At 38.3% G+C, this 24457-nt stretch overlaps 1 protein-coding gene across 1 annotated transcript in view; it reads right to left on the bottom strand.

Annotated features, from left to right (window-relative positions):
* Window positions 1-24457, bottom strand: part of ablim2 (actin binding LIM protein family, member 2) — a 257969-nt gene that overhangs the window by 63030 nt on the left and 170482 nt on the right. Inside the window, exons 12-15 of the mRNA XM_052036314.1 lie at window positions 19832-19949; window positions 11527-11637; window positions 7491-7580; window positions 3278-3334 (exon numbers count right to left, since the gene is read on the bottom strand). Coding sequence (XP_051892274.1) covers window positions 3278-3334; window positions 7491-7580; window positions 11527-11637; window positions 19832-19949 — 376 coding nt within the window. The remainder of the gene's footprint in view (window positions 1-3277; window positions 3335-7490; window positions 7581-11526; window positions 11638-19831; window positions 19950-24457) is intronic.

The raw sequence follows: 24457 nt of genomic DNA, 5'->3' as shown, positions 1-24457 counted from the left end.
TCTTTTGCATTGAAAAATACACAAGTCCATCAGCTCCACTGTGTTCATTAATCTAGCCTTACTTGTCCCTGCTTTCAGCCTTACTTAACCTAACCCCTACCTTCCCTTCAATTCCTCCACTTGCTGACCTACTACTCTGGTTTGCACACCCCTGCCATACTAGTTTAAACTCTCCCGAGCTGCATTAGCAAACCTCCCTGCAAGGATATTGGTGCCCTTCCAGTTTAGATGCAACCCGTTCTTCTTGTACCGGTCTCACCTGCCCTGGAACAGAGCCCAATGATCCATGTACCTGAAGCCCTCCCTCCTGCACCAGCTCCTTCACTAAGCATTTAAACTGTACTATCTTCCAATGGTCACTATTCCCAAAGGCTTCCTCCACAGTCACTTCAATCACTTCCCAGTCCTCATTTCCTAAGATAAAGCCATGTACAGCCCCTCCCTCATAGCACTCTCTACATACTGCTTCAGAAAACCTTCTTGAATGCATTTTACAATTTCCTCTCCACCTAAGCCCCTTGTACTAAGGCAATCCCAGTCAATATTGGGAAAGTTAAAATTCTCTGCAAGTACAACCCCATTGCTTTTACACCCTTCTGTGATCTACATACATATCTTACCTTGTAATTCCCACTGACTATTGGGAGGCCTATAGTATAACCCCTTTCTTATTCCTTAGTTCTACCCATTGAGCCTCATTGGCCAGTCCCACCAGGATATCCTCTCTGACAACTGTTGTAATGTTCTCCCTGATCAGCAGTGCAATACCCCATTCTCTTTTGCACCCCCCTCTGTCACATCTGAAACTTCAATACCCCAGAACATTGAGCTGCCAGTCCTGCCCTTCCCTTAACCAGGTTTCTGTGATGGCAATATTATCATAATCCCATGTGCTGCTCCATGGTCTCAGCTCATATGTCTTACCTGTGAGGCTCTTTAAATGCAGTTAGGTATGTCAGCCATCTCATGCTTCCCTTCCTCTCTCTTCCTACTCTTATCACTGGACTTGCCTGTTCTATTTCCTACGTATGAGTCAGACTCTCTACCCTAGGTATTATTGTGGGTTATACCCATTTGAACTCAGGATTGCTAGTACAGGTTTCTGTATGACTTGTCCAGTAATTTAACCACCCCACCACCTCTGCTGTGTATGACAATCATTAAAAGAATAAAGTTTTACAAATAAAGGAGGTGGTAATATTATAGTGATTTTAAATGGATGCAGGACATCACCAAGCCACTACTTTTGATACGTCTCTTTTGCCATTTCATGTCATAATAAAAGGACATCTTATAATGCTGGAAAAAATGCAGTTTTGGCAGTTCTTCTTATGTGGCAAGTGGTGCAGCTGCAGAACTGCTGTTTCACAGCTCCAGCAGCCTGGGTTCTGGTGATACTTGGGTGGAGATTGCTTATTCTCCCTGTGATTGCTTGGGTTTCCTTTGGGTACTCTAGTTTCCTCCTATACCCTAAAAGATGTGTGGGTTGGCCACTGTCAATTGCCCTTAGTGTGTCATGATTGGTAGAATCTGGGGAAGCTAATGGAAATGTGGAGAGAATAGCCAGTATGGACTCAGAACAGTACAGCACAGGAACAAGCCCACAATGTTGTACCAAACTAATTAAGCAAGTAATTAAACACCTAACTATACTAATCCACTGTCTACACAATGTCCATATCTCTCCATTCTCTGCATATTCATGTGCCTATCTAAGAACCTCTTAAATGCCTCTATCATATTTGCCTCCACTACCACCCCTAGCAGCACATTCAAGGCACCCACCACTTTCTGTGGAGAAAAGAAATTGCCCTGCACATCTCCTTTGAACTTACCCCCTCTCACATTAAACGCATTGCCCTCTAGTATTAGATACTTCAACCCTGGGAAAAAGAAAAACTGGCTGTCTATCTATGCCTCTCATAATCTTATAAACTTCTATCAAGTCTCCCCTCAGCCTCCACCGCTCCAGAGAAAACAACCCAAGTTTGTCCAACCCCTCGTTATAACACCTGCCCTCTACTCCAGGTAGCATCCTGGTAAACCTCTTCTGCACCCTTTCCAAAGCCTCTACATCTTTCCTATAATGGGGTGACCAGAATTGAATGCGGTACTCTAGATGCAGCCTAACTAGAGTTTTATAAAACTGTGATATAACTTCGTGACTCTTGAACTCAATGCCTTGACTAATAAAGGCAAGCATGCCATACACCTTCTTTACCACTATTAACCTGTGCAGCCACTTTCAGGGAGCTATGGACTTGGAGCCCAAGATCCCTCTGTACATCAACACTGTTAAAGGTATTAACACTGCCATTAACAGTGTACTATCCCCTTACATTTGATTTCCCAAAGTGCAACACCTCACGTTTGGCGGGATTAAACTCCATTTGCCATTTCTCAGCCAATATCTGCAAATGATCTATAGCCCACTCTATCCTTTGGCAACCTTCTGCACTACTCACACCACCACCAATCTTGGCATCATCTGCAAACTTACTAACCCACCCATCTACGGTTTCATCTGGGTCACAAACAGCAGAGGTCCCAGTACAGATCCTTGCAGAACACCACTAGTTGCAGACCTTCAGCCAGAATAAGTCCCATTGACCACTACCCTCCGTCTTCTATGGCAAGCCAATTCTGAATCCAGACGACCAATTCACTGTGCATCCCATGCACGTTAATCTTCTGGATGAGCCTCCCATGAGGGACCTTGTCAAATACCTTCCTAAAATCCCACGTAGACAACATCCACTGCTCCATCTTCATCAATCACCTTCGTCACCTCCTCAAAAAACTCAGTCAAGTTAGTAAGACATGACTTGCCCTGCACAAACCCCAGCTGACTGTCTCAAATTAGGCCATGATTTTCCAAATGTTTGTCAATCCTATCCCTAAAAATTCTCTCCAATAGCTTCCCTACCATTGACGTGAGGCACACTGGTCTATACTTTCCAGTATCATCCCTACTTCCCTTCTTGAATAATGGAACAATATTAGCTACTCTAATGGTGGCCTACTCTTGTTCTTGTGTCCCTTCTTGATTTCTCAATTTGAAATAATATAAACAAAATATAATCAGATGAAGATTAAGTAAAAAGAATTAGGCCACCTTTCTTTTTTAAATGGAAAGAGTACAATGAAAAGACAACTCTTAAAGTGAACTGGGATAACCCAAGTATTAGTTCTGTAGACCATTCCATGGAATGAAAGACAACCGGACATTAGAATGCCATGCGGAATGATGGTAAGACATGTAATAAGTAGCCTGTACCATGTTGTCTGTAGACAGGGGGCTTTCTGTAGATGTTATCTGCTTTCCCATCAGTTTCTGAAAAAAATACAGAAGACAACTTAGCAAGTAGGGAATCTGTGTGTTGAAAAAAATGCAAATCAAATTTGTTGGCCATAATCTATTCTTTATGTATCAACAGACACATGGTAATGGTTTCATTTATGTTATGCTTATTATTTGAAATACCAAGAGCTTGTCAAATTACAGCCCCTGGCCTGTTATAGCTTTTCCTAAATGCATATAATGTCATGACTAATATGTCTTGAGACTATGGTGATTGGATTGTGGTCTTTGATTTCATTTCCACAAATTCAGTTATTGAATTTAATGTCTCATCATTAATTAAGTAAATACTTTTCATGAGTGTACAATTTTGAGTGAAACCTAGCAATTTCTTCTCTCATTACTGAGTATGGATTCTCTTTAATTAGCTTCTGATTTCTAGGTACTTGTATTTGCTCTGTACAGTGAAGCTGTTTGATGAATTGATCTTTCTCTATTTATCAAGACAAGGACATTTAAAATTGAATAACAGAGGACAACAGAATGCTTCACATTTAATGTGGCATCATGTGGTCCAACCTTTTATTTTGGAGTTGTCTAATCAGTGCTGTGATGAATGACTATTGAACAATTTACTTGAATGTGGGGAAAGTCAAATAGGACTGATGGATGTTTGGTGGTCAGCATGGAGACAGTGACCAAAAGGCCTGTTTCCACACTGTATAATGTTATTTTAATGTTGACTGCAACTGGTGAGAAAGATAAAACCTAGCCGTTCACTAATTCCTTTAGGGAAGGAAATCTGGCCTAAATGTCACTCAAAGTCCACAGGAATCTAGATAACAGGAATTGTGGCAGCTTCTAAAATAAAATCAGAAAGCACTGGAAACACTCAGTTCTGCAAAGAATTGACCTGTATGATCGGTTTGTAAGACAAGCTTTTCACTGTGCCTCTGTACAAGTGACAATAATAAACCAATAAACCGAGAATATTTGACCCGAAATATCAACACTTTCTCTCTCTGTAGATGCTGGCTAACTTGATGAGTGCTTCCAGACTTTTTATGTTTTATTTCAGATTTCCAGCATCCACAGGTTTTTTGATCTCATTAGCAATTTCTGAGATGGCTGAGCAACCCACTAACTTGTATTATACAATGGGAAATATATACATATAAAACAAAACAGCCCATTAGATACCAAATTCAAAGGCAAATCCATGCCTACACAAACAGACCCTGTAATATGCTCCTTACTAACATTCAGGATTTGAATCAAAGTTGAGAGAGTGGTCCCAACTTTAAGCAACAGTCTGACATAATTAAATACAAATTTCTACTTTCGGTGATGTCACAGACTTCACCGTCACCATCTCTGGGTATCACTTAACATAGGCAGGACCTATCAATCAGATGTTAAAGCAATGGTAGACAGATTAAGGAAGTGACGCTGAGAGTTCATAAGTCTGGACCTCATGAAGTCCTGTGGCATCAGGTCAAACATAGGTAAAGAAACTTCATTCTGATTATCACCTATTGATTATTCTCAAGTTAATGAACCAGTATTCCAGAAAGTTGAAAACCACTTGGAAGATTTACTGGGAGTAGTAAGGAGACAAACTAATCTGGAATGGGAATTTCAATGTCCATTTCTACGGGGCTCATTAGCACCAACAATGAGTGTGATGGTTGAGCCTGGAATGACATAATTGAAGGTAAAATATGAAGTAAAAATCAACCCAACTTTGTCCTCACCAATTAATGCATCATTGAATCATTTGCCCATGACAATATTGACAGCTGTGACCACCATAACCTCCCACTATTATTCTGATGACACCTGCATCGTGTTGTGGAACACAAGCTTTGTTCTAATGGGGATGGAATAAGAACAAGACCAGCAGGAGAAGAACTGCATTCCACTACAATCTGTCAACTGATGGTCTGATGCATCCCTCATTATACCATTAATATCAAAGCTGGGGACCAATCCTGATAAGGACTGTAGAAGATCATGCCAGGATTAGAAGCAGATGCACCCAAGAATGAAAAGGTGCAGTACTATGCATTCTAAACAGAAAAATGATTCCACAAACCAATCAATAAGATCCATATGTTGCAGTCCCACTATATGCAGTCATAAATGATGTTGGACAACTAAACAATTGAGCACAACTTCTCTGTTTAAAATGATGGGAATCGAGGAGATTTCTACTGGCTGGAGTAAAACCTCACACTAAGGAAGATGGTCTATTACCTCAGCCCCTGAACACTGTAGTAAGGTTTCTACACGTCTATGAAGTTCATACATTGTGCCCATCACTAAAGGGTAATTACAGTAGCTAATTAAACTACCAGCATGTCCTTGGGATGTAGGAGGAAACCAGAGCTCCTGGCAGAAACTCTCAAGGTCATGGAAAAACAAAAACTTCAAAGACATCAACTGAGGTCAGGATCATACCCAAGAGCCCAGAAATAAGAGGCAGCAGGATTAGTTGCTCTGACCTGATCTCTCTAAATTTCTTCATGAGCTTGTGTTAATTCCTCAATCATACACATTACACTTTTAGCAGGATGACTTAACAAATATACTAATTTAGGCAACTCCAGTTGCTTGGCAACTTTAGTTGTTGATCTTCTAATCAAATAATTTCAAGACAGAATCTCAGCATGCAAAGCAAGGTTATTTCCATATGCTTGGAGTTCAGCTATTAGACAAATCATCAGGCAAGAACTCACTATGCACATAACTAGTGCTTGGGGTTTGAGAGAAGTGAAAAATGAATGGAAAATATAATTTATTTCAACAATCACAAAAAGCTATGGTCAAGGTCTTTTCTGATTTCCCATGTGTACTAAAATGGATTATAGTGAACATTTTGAAGTTAAAAACGGAGTAATTTTAAATAAGCAAATAAAATCTTTTTCATTATTCAACTGTATAATGCCTTAAGATTGCATTATATGATGGCAACAGATCTGATAAGGATATGCATTTTCTTTTCACTCACAGTTACAAACCATTTCATTTCCAGTTCGCTGGATGATGGGCACCAAATGCACACTGTACCTCGAGTTTTTTTGTTACATTAGACTTCTTATTAATTATGGAAAACACTGCAGATCCACACTACTAATTATACCCTACTGCTTCAAATGTCACATTTTTGCCCTGCCACCAGCATGACCTTCAGTTCCTTCCTGTCTGTGTTATATATCCACAGAAACAATTAACAAATGCTGCCAAGGAATAATCTGTACATAGCTATCAAGTAATCCCATTTGGGTATTGAATCAAATGTTCCATTAGTGAGTCCCTAATAAATAAAGGATTGCATGTTCTGCTCTTCAGTATAATGCATGTGTTTATATTTGCTCAGTTTAAAACTACAGAGTTGGAAACAATTAGGCATGAATGTTAGAACAACTGCTTTATCAAGAAATGTACAAGTTTTAGTTTTAGATACTTGTTAAGATAAACCTCCATTCTGTTTATTCACTTTGCCTTAAATGCAATGATTTTAAAACAGATAGTTAAAAAATCTCCATCTATTTAAGATTTGCATTCAATACATAGAATGTTGGTTCCAAAAAATATACAGAGTAAATGATAAATTGAAACCAAATCCCTGAAAGAAAAATGGTACATCAATGTTAACTACAAACCAAATTTGCATTGTTAACTTTCTCCTGCAGCTGATGGGTGTGCTTGATGTTTCTAGTGATTTTTTTTGTGTAAAAAATATTCCGATACTTATCTCTTTCAATGAATGTACATTGTATGTGTATTTAGTCAAACTGATACTAGTGTTCCAGATTTAGTTCAGACAAATCTGCTTGCTATCCAAGAAGGCACAGAATAATTACTTTATTTTTAATCCAGTTAACAATACTGGACAATGCTTAATGCACTCTTCTTGCAGATCTTTAAACAGATTATAAATGGTTTCTTTTAAATGGTTAATATTTCCAGAGGAATTTGTTACAAATTAAATGAAAATATTGCCAACAATAATTTCTGTCCAATATCATCTTTTCACGTGATTGTTTTCTTCACATCCTCAAAATGAAAATAATTAACATAAACTTATCTTTTCAGTGTAAATGAATTTGAGTCTTGTATGAGTGCAAGAACAAAAAAGGGGCAGATATATTTGTCAAAAAAAAAGCAAAGCACATGCAGTTCCTACCTGGAACATGGAAATGTCTAGGAGCCTGGACATAAGATTTGCTGTCTAGGTTCATGGATAAGCTGGGAGTGCTCCGACGACTTTCACTGCCTCCAAAGAGAAAAGCAAAGAAGGTAGAGAACAGAAAGTGGGAAGCAGAGGGATATAGTTATATGGGTAGTGGTGAAAAGGATATAATGCCATAGTGAGAATCAAGAAGCTAGATAAGAGGTATGCATTTCTAAAATCAAGGTTTCCAAGCAGGTGGAAACAGACTCCCAAGAAGAGATTAGTTTTGTTTTTTTTCATTAGTTACTAAGAAAATGTTGTTTTGAGGTCTTATAATTGCAGTTGGCAGAAATAATTTTCGTTTACCCTTCACCATTTCCTCCCCTAACACAATAGGAATGGTGCATTATTCATTATATTTCAAAATATAATATCAGATTGATCTATGGCATTATATAAAATCGTATCATTCAAAAATCTTAATTATTGGTAAATATTGCTTTGTGTTTTGGTCTTAAGCTTGATTTCACAATTGAACAAATTCTGGGTTGCAATTATTTACCAATAATTTGAATCTTTCTGATCCATTTGTGCATCAGTATTTGAAGCCAGGCTAAATGACAACTGCAAGGAATCATAATTTTTTTTTACAAATATACCATAAGCTGTTGATAACAGGATGTATGGCTTGACTCTCCAGAAACTTATGGCAAATGAAAAATTAATAAGGTTTATATAGTACTTAAAACTGCACAAATATTTGTAAATACATTTTTATTATATACCAAGTGTTTATGTGATCTGAGCATTTTAAGGCAATGTACTGTAGAAAATTTGGAAACATACTTCTTCATTTGACATCCAATAGATGTCATCTATAAGAATGACTATGTTAAGGACGCTACTACTGAGTGCCAAACATTGAGAGTTTGATGCCAGCTTAATGATTAGTCAGATTTAGATGTCAATTTTTAATCGCCAGAATATATCTGAGCTCACATACCAAACATAAAAATCAACTAGTTAATGAATGACATCTCATTAATAAAAGAAAAAAAGAGGCTTTCATGTAGTAAAAATGAATGGGTGCTCGTGAATCTCCATGGAGATATGTTACTTGTAACTTATAATTTCATTGATTAGGATCCTTACCTTTTTGCCAAAATAAAATGTGATCACCATACAAAGACCTGGATTAAGTGACTGCATTTACAGCGTAAATATCAGCAACCACTGTCATTACACTGAAAATATCAATAACTTCTGGATTTCAACAGGTGCATTTTTTAACCATGGAAATCCTGGATTTGCTGCCATTGATTTGTCTCTTCTCTGCAGACCATACTGTTATGTAACTTTCTTCACCATAATTCTGAAGTCAGCAAACTTAAGGTATTTACAAATGAGACTAGTTGAAATTCTTTAGATTTTGTTGCAGAGGACACACTAAGCCATAATTACCAATTTGCAAACTTTCTGGCTGTTAGACAACTAATTTTTCCATGAGAACTGGGAGGTCCCTCAGATAAATATTTCAAAATATCAGACCATTTTTTTTAAGAAAGAGTGTATGATGGGTCTACTGGTATAATCAAATGTCTCTTTTCTGGTCCTTAAAGTGTTTCTTTCTTTATGGTTTGCCATCTGTCTGAATTCTTCATTGTGATCAGCTGATCAGCTGTGGATACAGGGAATCCTCTAGAATTGAAACTGACAGCAATAAGAAGTCCGTACCAAACAGATCACCAGATCTCTGTGGGCAGCTCTCCCTGAGGTCAGTGGTGTGACCACTAACCAGAAAGTAAGAAACTAATATCTTCTTTCTCAAATCCTAAAAACAGTGGCTATACAAAATATAGTGTACGCTGGGTGAAATCTTGAATGCATAAGCATTGATTAAAGGTTCTTTCATGAATTTATGAAACTTCCAGAGACTCTAACAATCTTTAATCAATTTTATCATAAGATAAATAAGGAAACAATCATAAACTTTATGTATCACATTAAATGGGCTACTGTACTACATTTTGTTAAAGTCTTGGAGTATGTGCAGTGAAGATATGCCAAAATGCACATTCAAATTAACTTTTTAAAGATGGAAGTGACACACACTTAGAACAAGGGTGTGGGATCTACTGAAGAACTTTTTTTTAAAGAAGTGTTCTATTAGGCTTGATGGAGTGTTGTATAATTCTATAAAGTCAATAAATAACAATGGCTTGAACTATTTCTGCACCATAAAAAATCATTGATATTTTAAAGCATTTGTCATCCATCAATGCTATTGAAATATTTCCAAATAATCTTTTATAGTACAAAGCTAATTATTTATATTTGGATGAAATACTTTCTGGTGAATGGACATACATTTAAATACTTCTACCACCGAAGCATAGAACTACAAACACCAAATGAACATAAAGCCATCTGACACAACTAAAACAAGACAGATGCAGTATTGAACTAGCAGGCAATCTAAATAACCATCTAAGCTTTGGAATGGCAAGGACCACACTATTCACACAAAGACAACTAAGACCACCTTGATGTCAGCTATTAACAAATAATGTTCTTATCATAGCATTTTGTAAGTAAACAGAAAAGAACAACTGCATCTTTATGGCTTTACTGCATAAAAGGTTTGTATTTTGTTAAGCAAGATTTCAATCTGCTTTAGGTTTATTTGATAATGTACACACATATGTATGGATGTACCCTTTAAAGATTTTTTGTACTTCAAGCACATTTCAAAGATTCTCATTAAATAGCAAATGTGTTAGCAGTGTGTTCTTAACATGTCTTGTATTCATCACTTGTCATGGAGCTGAGCACTCAATGGGCATGTGTTTACATACTTTCTGCAGCATTCTTTCCTGAATGGAAACAATGATGCAACATATGTTTTTATCATAGATCATCCATGCCTTGTCAATACTGTGCATTGGAAGTGCTTCTACAGAACCTGTATTAATCTAACCATTAGGACTATTGGGCCTAGATCCCAGAAATACTGTATGCTGGCACAAAAGTTATGATTAAATAAAAGCATTCCAATTCCAGAGGAAAATGGCATCTGGTATTTGGTGGCCATAAACTGGCCTTACAACTTATCTGGCCTTGCATCCAGGCTACAAGAATGGTACAAAAGGATTCAATAATCTTGGTATAATTTTTCTTTGGAGCCTGCTGTGCTTCTGGAATCAAATATCAGGATTTGGGATCTTTCAAAAACCTTAACTCCTCATGTTTTTGTACAATGCCCTTTCACTCTTCACTTCCTTGCTATATCTGACTTGTTAGGGTAATCATGCAATGGTTTGCATTGTTCTTTTATTATCTTCAGACCTTTCCTGTGTTTTCATTTGATTCATACAGCTGGAATTAATAACACTATCATATAAAGAAGGATATCCTGTGTTGCACTGTAGTGGAAAGATGTGCAAACCTTGCTGTATTAACATTGCTGCATAACTACAATTATAAAAACATGCCCAGTATGTTATAAATGTTTACAGCAACTCAACCAAAACAAGGAAGGCTAGTAGAAATATTGACTATCCTTTGCTGGAGCTAATTTGGGAAGAATTAATAATAGGGTAAACTTTAATCACCGAAGAAAAATCAGATGTGCTGTGAAGTTGGTGGACTGATTTCTGCATTCTTCAATGCAGTCTGAATGAGATCACATGTCAAAGAGTGAAGCATGATAAAATTTAATTGAATATACAAAAAATATTATTCTAGAACTATAACATTAGTTTCGAGTAATGACTCAAATTTAAAAAGACATTGTTTGATTTTTGTGATGTCAAACATACAGTATAACAATTGTGAAAAATTGTCTTACAATGCCACAGAACTCTCAGATTAAAAAAGTGGTAAAATGATTTTCTTCAAATGATGCAAAGTTCTTTGTGCCAGAAATCTGTGCATTAATTCCTGAGACAATATACTGACATCAAGTTCACTACACAAACATGCAAAGACCCTATCTCTGTGGATAGGCAAAAAGTAGAACATCTTGTCTAGTTCAGCACGTGCAACTTACCTTTAAAATAAGGAACATAGTTAGGTGTGAGAGAGGATGGAAGGCTGGAGTGTGTTGACAAGGAGCTGTAACTACCAGTATGCAGGGAATGAATACCAGCAGAGGGGAGCTCTGAGCAGAACAAAAAGGTTGCAAGTAAAAAAGGGTTGTTTTTAAATGCATTTTCTAATAAGGACCAGTGATGAGTGGCTGTAATCTCCCGGACATTTCTTAAATAATATTCATCACTTTCAGATTTTCTTCTGAAACAGCATTGCTTGGAACATAAATTGATCTGCTTCCTGGCATCTACCAATAATAATCCCAAGGAGAAAATATCAGGATGTCACATTCTGTCATTCTCCTCGCTAAAGAATTATCCATCCCATCTCCCCATTTGGTGTCTGTGCAATGATACTGGTTAACATTAGCAATTGTAAAGAAATTCCAATACCACATAGTACCTTGTCAAGAATTTCATCAATATTGCACATCACTTTACATATACTTAAATACTCTGGTGTCCTGTAGGTGACTAATTACATTTTCTACATTCCCATTAAATCACTAAAAGCATATGGGAAAATTGAAGATCTGTTATTTTTTAGTTGCAGTGGTTGCTGAACAATACATTGAACAGGCTCCCTGCTCTTCTTTGATGAGTATCAAAGGATCATTAACTTTACCTGAATTAACAGAATAAGATGACAGAATCTAGGTTAATGTTTTGTTCAAAGGATGTATCTTCCACGATTGAGAATTCAGTTCATACAAACAAATAAAAATAAGAACACACAAATTAGGAGCAAAAATTGAACTGCTGGAATAATTCAGCACAACAAACAGCATCTGTGGAGGCAAAGGGATGGTCGACATTTTGGGTTGAGACTCTGCATCAGAATGAGAGTGTCGAGGGAAGATAGCCAGCATGTAAGAGTGAGAAGGAGTGGTGAGGCAGAGGCCAGTATGTGATAGAAGGAACCAGTCGTGAGTGTGTGGGGTGGGGGGGAAGGAAGTGGGAGGCAGATGGAGCCAGGTGGGGGAGGAAGAGGGGAAAGGGTAGATACAGAGGCTGGTACGTGATAGATGGAATCAGGTAAGGGAGGGATGATGGGCAGATGGAACCAGGTGGAGAAGGGGGAGTCTAGATAATGAGGGGAGGGATAGGAAAGGTGAACAAAGGGAGAGCCACTTGGGTGGACTGGTGTGAGTGGGAAAGGAACATAGTGGATTGGGTTATCTGAAATTGGAAACTCCACTGTTCATACCACACAATGAGCTGTAGGCTACCCAAATGGAATACAAGATGTTGTTCTTCTACTTAGTGTTTGGCTTCACTGTGGCAGTGGAGAAGGCCAAGGACAGACAGGCTGGTGTGGGAATGGGAAGGGAAGATGAAATGACATGCAACTGGAAGCTCAAGATGGCTGTTGCAGATAGAGTGCAGGTGTTCTGCAAAACAGTTGCTTACTCTACACTTGGTCTCACCAATGTAGAGAAGGCCACACCACAGACACTGAATGCTATAGACCAGTTTGGAGGAGGTGCTCATGAATTTCTGCCTCATCTGGAAAGGTTGTTTAGGTCCCTGGATGGTGGTGAAGGAGGTGATGTAGGGACAAGTGCAGCACCTTCTATGGTTGCAGGGGTAGTGCCAGTGAATGGGGAGGGGGTGGAGGGATCAGCAGAAGGGATCAGCTGACCAAGAGTCACAAGTGGTCTGTTCATGAAGCAGAAAGGGGGGAGGGGGAAGGGAAAGAGGGGAAGATGTGGCTGGTAGTGGGATCCCATTGGAGCTGGTGGAACTGTCAAAGGACAATATGCTGAACACAGAGGCCAGAGGGGTGAAAGATGAGGACCAGGGGAACTCTATTCTGGGGAGGTAGGGATGAGAACAGATATGCGGGGAATGGAGGAAATGCATGTGAGGGCTCCATCTACTATGTCAAAAAGAAATCCATTTCTCCTGAAGGAGGAGGACATTTCAAAAGTCCTAGAGTGGAAATTACCTATTAGACTCTGACTCTCCCCTTTCCTACCTGCTCTATCTGCCTAATTGTTTTTTTTCTTATGTTTACACCCATCATCTACCAATCTCCGTCTCAACACTCCCCTTCCCCCACTGCCCATCATCCCCCCCCATCTGATTCCACCTATCACCTACTAGCCCCTGCCTCACCCCTCTCTCTCACTTCTATATACTGGCCATCTTCCCGCTACAGTCCTGATGCAGTGTCTTGACCTGAATCATCGACTATCTCTTTGCCTCTGCAGATGCTCTTCAACCAGCTGAGTTCTTCCAGCAGATTATTTTCTGCACCAGATTCCAGCATCTAGTCTCTTGTGTGTCCATACAAATAAGGACTAGGATTAGGTCACTTGGTCTCTCAAGCCTACTCCACCATTGAATAACAATGTCAGCTACTGCTAGTAACCTTTCTCCCCCTTGCTTACTAAGAATCTGTCCAACTCTGCCTTAAAAAATAAAGATGCTGTTTTCCCATTCTTTGTGGAAGAGAGCTCCAAAGACTTAAAATCCTCCAAAAGAAAAAAAAATCCTCTTCTCCATCTTAAATGGCTAATCTCTATTTTTAAACTAGTGAGCAATAATTCCATATTTTCCAACAAGAAGAAATGGATTCTCTACATTCATGATGTCAAGACCCCTCAGGATATTTTATGTTTCAATTGCATCACACTTCCCTCTTCTGAACTGTAATAGGTACAAGCTTAGCTGGTCCAAACTTTCCATATAAGTTGCCCATTCTATGTATTAGTCTAGTAAACCTCTAATATTTTTTGAACTGCTTCCAGTACATCTATGTTCTTCCTTAAATACTGCACCAACACTGCATCATGTCAACCTTAGGCCTTGAATGTGGCTTTGACCCACAATCTTACTGACTTAAAGATACAGTGCCACCAACTAAGTTGAAACAGTTACTGAAAAAACTACATTATATTGCATTGTTGCAATGCAAGACTTCTTGAGGTGGAAAGGTTTATAGACAACTGAGGAAAATTATTCGATTGAATCTTTCTTTTGGTAAACATGCCAAATTTTTGCACTGGATTAATTTCTACAATCAAAGATCTCTCAAAGACTCAAAGAAATTTATGGGTGGTTTTTATTGAAGCTCATGAATGAACAGAGTCTGTCATTTATTAGACCTTCTTTTGTCCATTTAATAAGACTGTATTGGAAATGGGTCTTAGTAGGAAATGAAATCCACATACTGTTTCCCACAGGATATCTGGGACCTTAACCATGGAGCAAATAATCTTAATCATTCAAATCAAAGGATTTTTAATGAACAGAAATTGTACCAGAAAGTGCATATTTTAATAATTAATGCAATGCCAAATTAGGTACAGTTCAATCAAGTTGTTTTTTGTTTAAAAGACACAGAATGGTGGGTGTGTAGAACGCACTGCCTGCAGAGGTTGTGGGGTCAGATACATTAGGGACATTCAAGAGACTCTTAGATAGACACATGAATGATAGAAAAATAGGGGGCTATGTGGAAGGGAGGGTTAGGTAGATCTTAGAGCAGGATAAAATGTCGGCACAGCATTATGGGCCAAAGGGCCTGTATTGTGCTGTAGTGTTCTATGTTCTAAAACTAAATAAAGAGATATTTTACCACCATTGACTATGCCCAATCTCACTTCATTATCATTTCAGCAGTGTAAGAGGGGACATGGCAAAAGTACTTGCTGGTAAAATGACATTTGACAAGTGAGAGCCTTTTAAAAGAGAGTTAGTAAGAGTTCAGGGCCAGCATGTTCCCATAAGGATGAAAGACAAAGATGGCAAGATTAGGAAAGATTGGATGACAAAAGATATTGAAGGTTTGATCAGGAAAATAAAGGAATTGTATGGCAGGTGCGGGCAACTAGGATCAAGGGAGTCTCTTGAGGAATATAGAGTGTGTAGGAGAATCCAAAAACATTCTACATCAGGAACAAGAAAAGAAGTCAGGGAAAGAGTGGGTTCCCATAGAGATCAAAGGAGTAATCTATGTATGGAGCCATGGAATGTGGGTGAGGTCCTTTATGAATACTTCTAATCTGTTTTGACCAAGAAGGACATGGAAGATAATGAGTTCAGGGAGGGATGTGTGGACATGGAGCAGGTCAGTATTAAGAAGCAGGGAGGTATTAGATATTATGGCATTTTTCAGGGTTGATAAATCCCCAGGGCTAGATGAGATCTACCCCATATTGCTATGGGAAGCAAAGGAGAAGACAGCTGGGGCTCTGACCTTTTTGCATCTGTGTTAGCCACAGATGAGGTGCCAGAAGATTGGTGGATAGCTAATGTTGTTCCTTTATTTAAGGAGGGGAGTGGGGATAAACCAGGTATCCAGAGGCTTAGGTCAGTGGCAGGGAAATTAGTGGGAAAAATCTAAGGGAAAGAATTTATGTACATTTGGAAAGGCAGGAGCTGAACAGGGATAATTAGCATGGCTTTGTGTGAGGGAGACACTGCCTCACTCATTTGATTGAACTTTAGGAGGTAACTAAGAAGATTGATGAAGGTAGGGCAGTAGATGTTGTCAAGTTCCTGCACTGTAAGCTGGTAAAGAAGGTTAAGGCACATGGAATCCATGATTAACTGGCTAACTACATCCAAAATTGGCTTGGTGATTGGAAGCAGTAGCGTTAGAAGGACGTTTTTCTGATTGAAAGTCTGTGACTAGTGGTGTACCACAGGTAGAGGTCCCAGGACCCATGTTGTTTGTGATATATCTTAAAAACTTGTATGAGAATGTAGGTGGTATAATTAGTAAGTTTGTGGATGTTGGTTGTGTTATGGATAGCAAGAAAAGTTGTCTCAGGTGACAGCAGGATGTCAATCAGATGAAATGTTGGGTGGAGTGTTGACAAACAGAATTTAATCCTGACATTTGTGAGGTGATGCATCTTGGGGATGCTAAGGAATATTGATGAACAGCGGGACCTTGGGGCTAAAGTCCATAGTTCCCTAAAAGTGGCAACTTGGGACAGGGAATGCAGTGGTCACCATACCTTAGGAAGGATGTGAAGGTCCTTGAGAAGGTCCAGAGGAGACTTATTTGAAAGGTTCTAGGATGATGGATTTTAGTTACAAGGTTAGGTTGAAGAAGTTTGGATTGTTCAGCTTTAAGCAAAGGAGGATAAGGTGAGAATTGACAGAAGACGTACAAGATTTTTGCTGGTTTAGCTAAGGTAATTGTTCTTTAACAAAACCTGCTCACAATAGATGATGGTACAAGGACAGGAGCACACAAACTTAAAGTTCTGGCAAGAGACACAAGAACAAGATGCTAAATACATGCCTCAGGTCTTCATTGCAACATTAAATGAAGACAACAAGCAATTAGAACTCATTACACTCATGGAAACCAAATCTAAAGTTATCTGCATGAGAAAACAAAGGATACTTGATCTCATCCAAATCTGAAGACTTGCTGGTCGTTTCCCCTCAACCAAATGCAAGTCACAATTCCTCCAATCTTCATCTCATGCCAATCACAAATTTTCTGATCTCTCACAAAATCAATTATCGCAATTCCCTAAAATACTTCTCAACCAATAAGGAATTCCTGTGACGATATTTAGTGTACTGTCCGAGAGCTCTAAACTTAAGTCAAGACTAAGTTCTATCTGGCATAATTATCTACGAGTACCCTCACTATAGCGAGATTATACTGTATCAATGTACACTTCATGGACTAGTTTACTTCACTACTTTAGTCTCTACAGAAAGGTCCAGCTGTCAATAATCACTATTTTGAGTGGTGGGTCCCCCCCTCCCAACCAAGCAGAAGATACCTACAGCTAACGAAGCAGCTTAAACAGTTTATTTTATTTTAAGTGAGACACGTTTAATTCTAATAAGTGATTCTTAACAACAACTTGTAACTTACAAATAATTTCCAAACACAAGTACAATTCTTACAAGTCTAAAAATTCATACTAACAAGTTGCAGACGAACAATTGTCCATTGCAAAAACCAAAGGCTGAGGAATGAATTCTAGGTCTTTCTGTAACCCCTTCTCTGTCATTTCCCTACCATGACTGCTTTCTAACATTTACACTGTTTTTTCACTTAGTTGACATCATTGGCATGTGACGTTTTTTCAACCACATTTTCAGGCCAGCTGACTGGAGTGTTTGATTAAGTAAACATGGATCCCATTGCTCTCTTGTTTATGTTAAGAGGCTGGGCAGGGAATATTGGTTAGAAGTTTAACTTAGCAAACAACAAACATCTTGAGCCTTGAACAATTTCTGCTGTTTTTGCAAAAGGGATTTTAGCTTAATGAGCAACCACTTCTTGACCTTTGGACAGGTCATGCTGGTGTGCTAAAAAGCTGAGGTTAGCAATAAGCCTTTTTGGGGCCTGGAAAGTGAATATCCATACATATTTATCTGCTCAATTCCCCCCTTGCAAACATGAGTGATCCCTGATTTCCTCACCAAATCACTCATTGTGATTTCCACATCCAACAATTATTCATATTCTCCCAATTCACGACACCGTTCAATCATGATCGCTGTTGCCCAGTCACTAGTTGCAAGTTGGTTTCCTGACAACATACAAACTAGCAGCAGGGGTAACCCTTGAGCTTGCTCCACCATTCAATTAGATCCTGGCTCATCTGATTGTAACCTTAATTTTGCATCGACCTCTGTCTTAAAAATATTCAATGACTGCTTCTACCACCCTTTGAGGAAAAATGTTCCAAATACTCATGACCCTCATCTCTGACTTAAATAGTTCACCCCTTATTTTTAAGCAATGATCACTAGTTCTAGATTTTTCCACAAAAAAATAAATCCACCCTCTCAAGATACCTCCAGACAGAGAACCTATCCTCCTGGCCTGGAACATCCTGAACTTCGGTGGCATGGTCTGAGCTGCAGGAAGGCCTCCAATGGCACATTAAGGATGCAAAAACCTTTGAAATAGCCCAAGACCTTTGACAGGGAATAAAACTCTACTCCTACTTTTCCAGCTGTAAGATCTGTGAGGGACTTTGAACAGTTTAAAAAATATATTTGACATTCGGTGTCTTTTAAAAACGATAAAGTCAACGAAGCTATTAAAACAAATCAAATATATTCACTTAAAAAAACAAATACTCTTAAATTCACATGTAAATATTTTTAAAACATTAAACAGAATAGAAATAATATATTTGGTCAGTATCCACAGGCTTATAGTCTCCATTAAAGTCAACCTGGTCACAGATCCTGCTCCAGGTCAAACCTGGCATAGAATCCGAATGGAAATGCTGGGAATCCCAGCAAGATTCCTTTTTGCATTATTGTTTTACACCTCCTGGTGGTGCTTGTAAAGCTCATTGGAAGTCCCTGGAACAAGGTTGTTATTTTGCTTGTTCAATGAAACATCCTCCTGTTGTTCCAGAATAGCAATTCCACCTTAATAGGTAATTTTTTTGTGATCTTCGTTAACTGTTGTTTGATCCCATTAAATTAAAATGCTTTCCAAATAGCACTTTTAATGCTGACAAATCAGTGCACCAGGGTTTAAAGAGAAGCAACATTTTAAGTAAACATATGTTAAGAGGAAGATTTATTTTTAGGTTAAAAAAAAAGTCAAGAAATGTACAGCACAAAAGCTCCACGTCAGCTTGAGGAACAGTATCTCAGTTTCCCACTTGGTACAAGACAGCATTTCAGAGTTCAACAATTTAAAATAATCAGCATTTTATTTTAAGTTTCCAGCAGACAACTTTTTCTTCTGACAATTTCAGATAACTATTCTGCCAGTTGCACCTCCGCCAGTCTATTTGCTCCTTGTCCGTTTACTCACTCCTTTTACATCTTGTATTGCCTTTTTTTTAAGTCATTTAATCTCACTTGCCTTCCACCTGTTTTCTTTTCTTCTCTTCTCCTGCCTTTTTCTGCATTTTAAAACTTGTGTTTTGATGAAAGTTCATTAAAGTGAAATATTTATTCTGTTTCTTCCTCATAACTGTGGCCTGATCCATTGAGTATTTCTAGCATTTTCTGTTTTTATTCTGGAATTCCTCCCTAAGTTGCTCCAGATTTTTATACCTATCACTTACTTTAAAACACACTTTGAATCCCACCAATATGACCAATCTTTTGATCATGTGTTATAATGACCTTTTGGCTTGGTGTAAGTTTATAATTAGTTATGTTCCTGGAAAGCAATTTGCTGCTGCTATAAAATTATCACCAGCATGGTCAACTGTGAGATGATCCATTGAACATTTCAAGAAGAAAACCTTGTTACATTTTCTGTTTGGCATTATGTAATGGAAGATACTAAGACAGAGCAGTTATTACCTGGTCTGTGGAAATGTTGTGGTGAGCGGGACCATGTTGGTGTATAACGTCCATAGCCAAGAGACCCAAAGGATCCAGGACTAGAGGCTCTGCGCTGTCTGGGTCCTTCCTGTTCATCCTGTAAAGCATAAAAAAGTCCAGGTACTCATTAGCAGGTATCAGTATCTTGGTCACTTCTTTAGAACAATCATTTTAATATTAGTTTCGTTTAGGGCTTCTTAAATCTGCATACTTAAGTTTCACTGCAGTTCCAAGGAACAAACGAAGATTTCCCCTACCAGCCTTAGAAGAAAATTGATCTGTTGCATACTCAGGTGTGGATCAGTGGTGGCAGTCTGATTCGGGATTTAGACTCAAGCCCTGTTTCAGAGACTTGAGCGCATCATTCAGGCTGGGATTCCCAATGAAGTACTAAGGCAGACAGCTTAGAGAACAAATAGAGCACTTGAACCTGACTTTTTACGGTCAGATGCTGATCTTAATTCAAACTACTGATCTTAATTTGGGCTGCAGCTTTCCCATATGAATTTAAGCCTGTTATACTACACAGCTTATTTGATCTAACATGATTTTAGTAACGCAACAACAGGAACTGTGTAATGAAAAGTCATTCAGAGTCCACTTGAAGATGCAAGACCAACTTCCAAATGCAGTTTTTAAAAAAATATTTCTGCTTTTGTGTAACCTTGCAAATCATTAATTAATGATGTAGCACTTCTGTTGCCATATTCATTAATATCCTTCAAAAATTTAGTATGGTTTCATTTGTAAATTTATTTGTTGTATGCTATCAAAGTAAAAATGAGCTGCGCTTTTGGCTTTATATTTTTTCCACCATAAGGTTTTTTTTAAAAACAACATTTTAGTAAAATTTGAATAAAGAGAATGTGTTTTATTCCTCAATGTCTGAAATCAACACTGACAGCACAATTTTTCAAACTACTATGCACACGTAGATCTTTTATGTTAGTTCTGATTCAGCTAAAACCATCTTCCTCTGTAAACTCAGTGACAATATATAGTACTGTAATTGGGATAGTTCTTTATAATTCCACTTTGTTTTTTAATTAATCCACACAGGATCACTCTTCTCCTACCCACTGGAAACATGGTAAATTCACAAGTTTAAGCACATTTGTTGTTACCAGTTGGGTTCCAGAGGCTCAGTTTTTCTTTTTGTAATATGCAACAATGATTTGGCCCTAAACGTGGGCAGAATGATAAAGTAATTTGCAGATGATACAACAATTAACCGTGTGATTGGCAGCGAGGAGGAAAGCTATGGAGACTTATGGGTCTTATCAGATTGGAAGAAGAAAATGACAAATGTAATTAAATCCAGTGAAGTGCAAAGTAATACATTTGGGGAGAGGCAACAAATCAGTGAAGTATATAATAAATGGCAGGATACTAAGTGATGTGGAAGAACAAGAGACTTTGGCATACCTTTTCACAGATCCTTAAAGGTGGCACGAGAGATTACTAATGTGGTTAAAAAGGCAGACAGGTTGCCTACCTATATTACCTGAGGCATAAAATATAAGGAAAGTTGTGCTCGAACCACAGGTTGCTTACTGTGTACAGTTCTGGTCACCACATTACAAGGAAAATGTGATTGCACAGAAGAAGGTGTAGAGGAGATGAGGATATTGCTAAGAATGGAAAGATTGGATCGGCTGGATTCTTTTCTTTAGAAGTCTAAGGGTAAGGTTAATTGAGGGGTACAAAATCACAAGAGACCTATTTTGAATGAACAGAAGGAACTATTTCACTGAAAATACATTGATTCTTTTTTCCCCCACCCAGAGAATGATAGGAATCTGGGACTTGCTGCCTGAGAGGGTAGTAAAAGCAGTAACCCTCATCATGTACTGTATATAGAAGTATGTGAATGTATATTTGAATAGCTGTCACCTGGAAGACTACAAACCTAGTGCTAGACATGGACACTGTAACATGTCTCTAACTTAAACTGTTAAATGTTCCATGCACTTAATTTAAATGCTATTAGATACTGTTTTACCAATGTATTTGTTATTTTTCTTGCACTGCAATAAAGTATTGCTTAAGAAATGCATTCTTGTGACTAAAGATGCACTAATCCTGCTGTATATTCTTTCACTTCTAATGTCTATCAAATGACATACTTTTAAAGCACTCAAGCTAGCTAATATTCTAAAGAACAGATCATGTGCCGATATCCTTTGTAAAAACAATTTACTTACTGCCTTAATTTCCAATTCACATTCATCTCGAAGTATAGCCTCTTGAAAATGCAAAAAGTTCAATGGAATTTTTCTGTCTCATGATGTATTATCTTCATACACTGAATCCAAATTTATTGGGTCATAACTGATAACATTCCTCAGGATGTTTCAGGCAGACTGGATATTTTCTTTCAACAGGAACGAAAGTGGGCTTATATAAATAATTCCCGATGCATTTCCACTGTTCTATGAGATTCAATGGTTCTTTATTTCCTTTTAAGAAATACAAAATGCTACGTGACAGACTAAATAAAAGGTCCTACATAAATAGAGTGTCTTAACAGATCTTCAGTATGAGAGTCCCAGAGTCAGAGATATATGGCACAGAAACAGGCCTTTAGGTCTACCAAGTCCATGCCCACTATCAAGCACCAATTCACACTTTTCCCATTTATTCTCCCACATTCCCATCAACTTCCTTCAGATTTTACCACTTACCTGTGGACCACAGGCAGTTTACATTGCTCAAGTAACCTAATAACTCACACTCCTTTGGAGAAAACTAGAGCATTTGGAGGAAACCCATGCAGTCATAAGCAGAGTGTGCAAAATCCACATCAATAGCACCAGTGGTCAGTATCAAACCTGGGTTGCTGGAGCTGTGAGGCAGCAGCTCTTTTAGTTGGGCTACTGTATCACCCTTAGTAAATATGTAGATCCTCTGAGGTAAGTATTTTTGTTCACTATGTGGTACTTTGGTGGAGCAGATCATTTGGCCATTTTAGAACCTGGCCAGTTCTCATTCTTTTGATTATTCCCGTCTCTGGTGAGGCCTTCCCACTTTTTCTCCTTTAAATCATCGCATTTACTAGGATGTCCACAGATTTTCTTTTAGAGTTACTGCTGTTGTCTGAGAAAATGTCCCAGGCACTTAAAACAAATGTCTTTCTTTCATATCTAATTGATTATATTCTACCTTTATTATTCTCAAGTACATTTTGCCATAAGATTTTGACGTTCTTCACCCTGACATTCGTGAATCTAATTAATAACTTCCATGATAAATTTACACCCAATACTACTTCAAACCGGAAAGTAACCCATGGACTTAAGCATGCATTATATTCTAACAAGTCTTCGTTCTGCATGAGCAGCAGGTATCATTTTGTGTCGATGTAAGCCATAAGGGAAGCTGGTGTGAGCTCTCAAAAATATTACAGAGCTGAGGTTATTTTTCTAAAGCTGAGACTTAAAAGAAAAGCTTCCTTCTGCATCCATGCTGTACTCTCCTGATCCAGAAAACCTTCATTTAGACAATGGAGTCCAAAAAATTAGTGCTAAATGCTAAGCTAACCTCCTGCAGATCTCTGCCACTGGCCCCACTAATGTTAAAGGCACATTAATGTAAATGAAGATTCCTTCATGTCCTTACTATTACAGAATTATAAACTACTTAAGAGCACAGATCAATTGGTCTATTGAATCTGTGCAGCTCCCTGCAGACCAATCCAGTCAGTCCCATTTCCTTTCTTTTGCCCCCCCCCCATAGAATTACAAATATTGTGCCTGATTTGTCACTCCAATTCCATTCAGCAAGCTTCGCGCGTGTTTCTAACCTCATCAAGACAGTGAGTTCCAGATCATAACTTTTTGTACAAAAGTTTTTCCTTTCATCCTCCTTATGTCTTTAGTCTAGCAACACTCCTTGAACCATCTGCTAACGGAAACAACTTCCCTAAATAACTCCATCTAAACTAATCACGTACAAATACCTCTACCAAATCTCTTCTGAACCTTCTTTGCTCCAATGAAAAGAACTTCAGTTTTCCAATCTAACTTCACGGGCGAAATTCCCCATCTCTGTACCATTCAAGTAAATCTTTACTGCACTGTCTTGTGGATGTTCACATTCGGAACAACTCCGTTTTTCAATGCCTCTTTCCTTTCACATTAGTGGTGGTCCATACCACTATGGTTGGCTTGTGTAGGGTTCCATTGCAGCAAAGATAACATTTCTGCCTGTGAAGTGCTGGGCTTTTGGGGTTGCCTCTATCCCTGAGTGCTCCTTTATAATGGGACCAAAGATGTACCTTACAGATGTAGGAAGCTATTATTAAAGATGCCATAGCATGGCAGTAAGAAAAGTTCAAGGCAATTAGGTGGCACTGTTTTGTGAAAGGGGATTCTTTGGAGAAGTAATGTGTGCGATAGAGAAAGGGAAATTGGTGGGTGTACTGTAAGTTTGCAGAAGACATTTAATAAGATGCCCATCGAAGGTTTCAGTGGATCACAGAAGCTCGTGGTGCATGAAGTAAAACATTGGTGTGATACGAGAGGGAAGGGTGCAGGGACCTCAACTTTTTGTACCTTATATAAATGACTTGGATGAAGACACTGAAGGCATGGTTGCTAAATTTGC

The sequence above is a fragment of the Pristis pectinata genome, chromosome 2, assembly GCF_009764475.1.
Source record: "Pristis pectinata isolate sPriPec2 chromosome 2, sPriPec2.1.pri, whole genome shotgun sequence".
Taxonomy (NCBI): Eukaryota; Metazoa; Chordata; class Chondrichthyes; order Rhinopristiformes; family Pristidae; genus Pristis; species Pristis pectinata.
The sequence above is the reverse complement of the archived record's forward strand: the minus strand, read 5'-3'. Positions and strand labels throughout refer to the sequence as shown.